General features: G+C 40.4%; 2 protein-coding genes across 2 annotated transcripts; both read right to left on the minus strand.

The window, feature by feature from the left end:
* Positions 1-1,242: 1,242 nt before the first annotated feature.
* LOC126381801 (uncharacterized) lies at positions 1,243-2,879 on the minus strand. Its single transcript, XM_050031294.1, has one exon. The coding sequence runs from the start codon at positions 2,469-2,471 to the stop codon at positions 1,278-1,280; it is 1,194 nt and encodes a 397-aa protein (XP_049887251.1). The 5' UTR covers positions 2,472-2,879; the 3' UTR covers positions 1,243-1,277.
* Positions 2,880-4,067: 1,188 nt separating this feature from the next.
* On the minus strand, positions 4,068-6,186 carry LOC126381802 (uncharacterized). Its single transcript, XM_050031295.1, has 2 exons — positions 6,040-6,186; positions 4,068-5,612 (listed from the first exon to the last, which is right to left on the minus strand). Exon 2 carries the CDS (start codon positions 5,560-5,562, stop codon positions 4,465-4,467), a length of 1,098 nt encoding a protein of 365 aa, XP_049887252.1. The 5' UTR covers positions 5,563-5,612; positions 6,040-6,186; the 3' UTR covers positions 4,068-4,464.
* Positions 6,187-6,468: the final 282 nt, after the last annotated feature.

Consider the following 6,468-nt stretch of genomic DNA (forward strand, 5'->3'; position numbering starts at 1 on the left):
CAGATGGTAGCAGTGGTGATGTGCCAAGCTGTTCTAGAAGACTTCGCTTATTACGGCATCCGACGATTGTGTTGTCCTTTATTACTTTGAGGTATTATATTAAATTCATTTTGCACGATATTCCAGAGCCTGATGACAAAATAAAGCAAAACTTTATTTTGGTATTTTAATTGTCCAGGCGTTTGTAAGTATCCTAAACGTATCCGTATTCATATAAATGTATCCTAGACATGAAACGATGTCTGATGTTTCCAGAAACCTACTGAGGTTTCATATGGAGATAAAAGCAACGAGTTCCAGCTCGAAATCTATGAACAACCATAAAATAAAATTTTAATAATTTGAAGCATTAATAGGTAATGTACGTAGGATAAACTATGCATTTTTTAATAATGGGACTATTTTTACTTGTTACTTGTTTATTTTCGATTTAGAGCCAAACTGAAGGGCTGCAAAGTAACCAGGCTTGTTATCTTTAATTTTGTACCGATTGAGAGTCCTCAATGCTCCCCATTGTCTGGCCAAGTAGTTGCAAAGTAAGTGTGGCCGCAAATGTCATATCTAAAATGATGAACTTCATTAGGCGAGGCAAGGGGTTGATAAACTATCACCATGCGGTTCATCATAAACTACCTTGCGGTTTTGGGACAAGTATTGACTGTAGCTCTACCCCCCTCCATAGGGATGTGAATGTGAATTTATTTATATGACCGAAGAAGTCGCTGCCGCCGAAGAAAATCGATAACTGTATGCGCTAGTGGTCTTCTTACGACTTGTGGTTCTGCGTATTTATGACTAGGGCATCCAAAATCGGAAGATGTTCCGTTCCAATTTCCGAAACTCCGGATGGTTGCTTTATTCGCGACACCTTCTATATGGATCTGAATATTGTATAATGTAAAACCAATGGTTCCGGAGTTCTAGAACAAATAGGTATAACAATCAATCAATCAATCAATCAATAATACTTTATAAATGTATAACTTAATAAATGTATATAATTTAAATATTATTATTATTAAGTAGGTACCAGTGTTGCTCTATGGTAGGTACATGACTGTTGAAAGCTTACAGGGTCCAACAGCAACATCATCCCCCTAGCATTATCCCGTTTCTCGTCCGCTTACCTAATCTGAAGATTTGAGAGGTACTTACGGTTATTTACATAAGGTCCAACGCTAACGTATAAGGTAAGTAAATGAAGGTTCTCTGTGCAGACATTGAACGACAACGAACGAACTCGTAAATTATATATTAAACTGACGCATTTGAATTATTTATCTAAAAAAATACAGAAAATTTAATACAATAATTGCATAAAACAAAAGGAGTTTGCACAGTAAATGACGAGAGTTACTACTGCGGTAACAGGTACCTCCAACCAGACGCACCATGATGTCTGGTTGATCGGTGAACAGGCCGTCTATGCCAGTCGCTAGGAACATTCTCATCTCCCCGCTAGAGTCTCCGAGAGCAGCCGGTGAAGTGTCATTACTCCGGAACTCTGCGGACAGGTACGAATTTTCCGCACGAAACGTGTAGGGATGCACCTTTAGACCTACAGCGTGTGCGTCCCGAACAAAATTTGTCGGAGTACCAAGAGTATTGTTCACTGTTTGAGGGATGATATGACTCTTATCAGGACCCACGGCCGTAGCATAAGTTGATATATCCATCAGTCCTTCCGCTGTCACCATGTCGCCATAAGTCACCCCAGTACCCAGCAGCGCTTGATCAAACGGCTGTCTAGTAACATTACCAGCTATTAGTTGCAGCAACGGTAAGTCAGTCATGTTTTTAAGTTCCCTTAAATTACTTATTTCAAAAGATTGGATGAAAACTGGAGCATCTGGTCCGCGATATCCGTTTGCATTCAACAAATCAACCAGGGGCTTTTCCATAGCTAAGCCAAGACGTTGAAAATGAGTGCCGTGTTTAATTTCCGGATAAACTCCTATAATTCGTCTTTCACTAATTTCTAAACTCTTTGCTAAGTCGATGATTTCTTGCATAGTGGGTATTTCAAACGATCCATTCATTCGAGTATTGCCGGGTCTTACTTCAGGCAATGATTCTACTGCTCGCAAAGTTTTTATTTCAGCTAATGTGAAGTCTTCGGAGAACCATCCACTTGTCTGGCTGCCGTCGACGGATTGGGTGCGGAAGCGGCTAGCGAACTCGGGACGGTGGACTACGTCAGTCGTCAGTGAGAGGTCGTTTTCATGTCGTGCGATCAGGTGGCCGTCCTTGGTCATGACGACGTCAGGTTCGATGTAGTCGGCTCCCATGGTGACTGCTAAGGCGTATGCGCCGAGAGTGTGTTCCGGTACGTAGCCACTGGCACCGCGGTGCGCTATCACTAATGGTTCACAAGTTTTTGGATCACGCGCCCTAGAAACTCCATCTTGCGTTGTCCATACCGGATTATGCCAACCGGCGAGTAGAACACACACAAAAATACTCCTTTCCATGCTAGCAGTGACTGCTTACTGTGAAGTTCTGAGGAAGTACATTTTTATCACGTTAAAGAGATAACTAAAGAGATAAAAATCGTAATTAGCCTTTTATTTCTTTATAGCCTCCATAAATTGTAGCTTCTTAGAATGTTATTTACTTTATCTATAGGTAGTGGATACCTTTTCCTGCAGTTGGTTGTGATCAATTGTAATAATAGATATTTACATCACGCCTAAATACCCGAAAGGGTAGGCAGAGAGAGTTTTATAGTATTGTTAAGTATTATTTTTGTTATAAGGAACGTATTTACCGTTAATCTAAACAGTACATACTTACATACCTAATTATGATTCCATGCCTAACACAGCTCGTAAAACTAGAACCTACAAAGTTATAATATATTGAAAATTAGAAAAACTTTGATTAGCGTTAACGGCCTCTACTTAGTGGTAGAACGTTGAGTTCACAATCCGGAGGTCCCGGGGGAAATATTTCACAAAAATCACTTTGTGATCCCTAGTTTGGTTAGGACATTACAGGGTGATCACCTGATTGGCCCATAGTAAGATGATTCATGCTTCGGAAGGCACCTTAAATCGGTGGTCCCGGTTACTGCTTACTGACACCAGGGTTGATGGGGTTGGTAATTCACCTCACAACCCATATGATAGAAGAAGCATTTTGCAGACGCCCTGAAGACTTGACAGGTCCGGTCTTTTACAGAAGCGACTGTCTATCTGACCTTCCAAACCGCAAGGGGAAAACTTAGACCAATTCATTTCTCGTGGGTTTCCTCACGACATTTGTTTTTTTGATTAGAAATTGTACTAGAAATGGAAGAACTACCTGTTAGAATACAAATCAAAGGGTACTAGTAGGTACAACTAGGTACTTTGACCGAAAACTCGCTATCTAATATAGGTACTATTATGTTATGACTACGGCATCACAATAAGTAAGTAGGACCTACCTACCTAATATTTTTTAAAGATTTCCGTTATCATTTATTGCTTTTTTAATTCCGTAATAAGCGGATATTGGATGTAGGTACAATCATTGTTATCAAATATGGATTATATATTATTTTTCTTCCAAACAGAATATACCTCGGCAACTAATTACTTTTTAAGAACATTTTAAACTGACGCATGACGGAAAGGGGATATTGGGTGTGAGTCTATAAATGTATTTAAATGGGTAAGTAAAGTATGGTTCTATGGAATAATAATAAACAGATGATTTTTAACAAGAACATAACTATTACATTCACACACGACCATTGATGTACAGTGTGTTACTTAGTAACAGATGAATGATGTTTTATACACTACATTTAGGGCTTGGCCTAGCTAAGATACTAGTGATTAATATTATAAAAGCTTCTTACGTAAATAGTAGTACGTATCTAAGTAAGTAATGCCTGTTAAATTAAGGTATTTTAGTAGGTAGCCTACAGATGTCATACACACACACACACACACACGCGCGCGTGTACAATAACGTCAATGTGTAGTGTCTGTGTAAAACGAGGTTTTTTGTATGAAATGTACGGGATGTGCTAGTGTGTCAAAAACGATTGTTAACAATAGTGCTTAGATGTAAGGTAAGACTAACTGTTGTAACATTTATTACAATTAACGTTGACTTACAAGTCTTACAACCATGTTGCAAGAAGGTAGTAAGTAAGTACCTATTATTTTTATCAACATCTCTGTTACATTTTCCTTATTCCTAAATGATAAACTCGTAGTCTGTCTCGGTTGTACTTTTCAATGTTGCATTGTTGCTCGTGTCTATAACTATTTTGTTCTTATTCACTTTTAAATCTTAGTTTACTATATATTACAATAAGTATGTAACGGTGTCGATTCGGGCAGCCATCAACTTAATTTGAAAGGACTAAAACTAGCTGCATCTCTTTCTTGCACGTATAGTAAGTGAAGGATGGCACTAATTTAAGAGTTGTCAAACTAAAATAAGGTTAAGTGTGTGCGTGTATGGGCACCTTTATAAACAAGGTCCTCGCACTCGTAGAGGGATGTCAGGCTGATCAGAGAAGAGGCCATCTATACCGGCCTCCAAGTATGCCCTCAGTTCCCCGGATAAGTCTCCAATAGCCGAGGGTGAAGTGTTGGAGTTGTGGAACTCAGCTGGAAGGAACGCGTTCTCTGCACGGAACGTGTACGGATGCACCTTCAAACCCACTGCGTGCGCTTCTTGTACGAAGGTAGTCGGCTGTCCGAGCCTGTTGTTCGCATCGCGAGGGATGATGTAGCTCTTGTCCGGGCCTACAGCCGCGGCATACGTCGCCACCTCCCGCAACCCCTCCGGGGTCGCCATGTCCCCATACGTCAACCCTGTACCCGACACGATCTGGTCGTACGGCTGCACCGATTTATCACTCTCATATAACTGCAATAGCCTCAACTCAGTCAGATTCTTCAATTCTTTCAAATTTGTTACCTCAAATGATTGGATGTAGACCGGCGCTCTGGAGCCTCGGTAACCGTTCCTGTGTAGTGTGTCTACCACCAATTGTTCTAGCGGCAACCCTAAGTTCTTGAAATAGGAGCTGTGTTTAATTTCCGGGTAAAGACCAATCAATCGTTTCTGGCTACTTTGTAGGCTTTTCACGAGATCAATAATTTCTTGGAAGGTAGGTATCGTAAAACTTCCATCTAAACGCGCGTTTCCTGGCCTTACGTCGGGTATGCGTTCTACGGCGCGTAGAGTTTTCAGTTCAGCGAGGGTGAAATCTTCTGTGAACCAGCCGGTAAGTTCGTTGCCATCGACGGTTTTTGTTTTGTGTCGGTGAGCAAATTCTTGATGTTTACTGACGTCTGTGGTGAGGCCGAGTTCGTTGTCGTGGCGAGCTACTAGATGTCCGTCACTGGTGATGACGAGGTCGGGCTCGACGTAGTCTGCGCCGAGAGTGATGGCGAGGGCGTAGGAGCCGAGGGTGTGCTCTGGCACATAGCCGCTAGCGCCGCGGTGTGCGATCACCAGGGGGATGCACATATCCGCCGTTGCAACGCGCTCGGCCGGCGCGGGCGCCCCCCATGCTAAGCTGATGCTTGCCACCAAAACCCACGCGATGTCTCTCATGCTTTGTCTATACTTGACTGCCGGTGATTTTCACTATGTATTTATTGTACCTGAAAAACGAATGTTATCTTAATTGCGGTTTAATTTATTGTCTACATACTTATCTTCACTAGCAGACGGTAAAGCGGTAAGTAAACGCTTTATAGTTGTAGTGTCAGGGTTATTATTGTTGGGAGGTATACTTACAGAAAATATTGAGTAAAAGAAGGTAGTAGAGTATTATTTTGTTTGAACTAAGATAACCCAGATATTAAAAATGTATACATATAATAAAATTATGTTAATTAAACCGCATCCACCAACCCGCAGCTGAGCAGCATGGGAAGTATATAAGCAGTTTATGTTTATATTATGTACTTAATCCAAGAAGTCAATCTGACTACTTACATGTATTTGAGTCAATAATCTATTAAATAGTCTTTTTTTTTAAATCATTCCTTAAAATACGTACATTAGGCTATGTAATAATAGACTCACCTAAACTTCACTATTCACGGTTCACTAATAGCTTCTTTTAAAATTACACATAGCTCAAAAGTAAAACAAAATCAACTGTCTCTACTGCGAATACACTGACGCAGAGAACGACGTGTCTGTAGAAGTACACTCGACCAGTAAAGTGATATACTAAATATGCTTATTTACAGTCGTCCTGCTTATACCTGCGTATACCTGCTTATTTGCTAATAAGCAGGTATAATTTATTTAGAGATAACAGAGCAAGGCTTCTGGAATTGGAAGAAGGTAAATGACGACTGACGATATCAAGAGTATTTTAATCGTTTTTAGTAGTGACTTAGGGAAAAACCTTGGCTTACGTCAGAGACAGAGGAAATAATAAAATTAAATTAAAAAAGTTTCTTAAGCTGTGAACTATATATTGATAGATCTTATTTGTCGCAGTGA

This window comes from Pectinophora gossypiella, chromosome 3 (genome assembly GCF_024362695.1).
Source record: "Pectinophora gossypiella chromosome 3, ilPecGoss1.1, whole genome shotgun sequence".
NCBI lineage: Eukaryota > Metazoa > Arthropoda > Insecta > Lepidoptera > Gelechiidae > Pectinophora > Pectinophora gossypiella.

Bases quoted from the DNA above. Each gene is read 5' to 3' on its own strand.
- LOC126381802 (XM_050031295.1), bottom strand. From the start codon at position 5,562: ATGAGAGACATCGCGTGGGTTTTGGTGGCAAGCATCAGCTTAGCATGG.
- LOC126381801 (XM_050031294.1), bottom strand. From the start codon at position 2,471: ATGGAAAGGAGTATTTTTGTGTGTGTTCTACTCGCCGGTTGGCATAAT.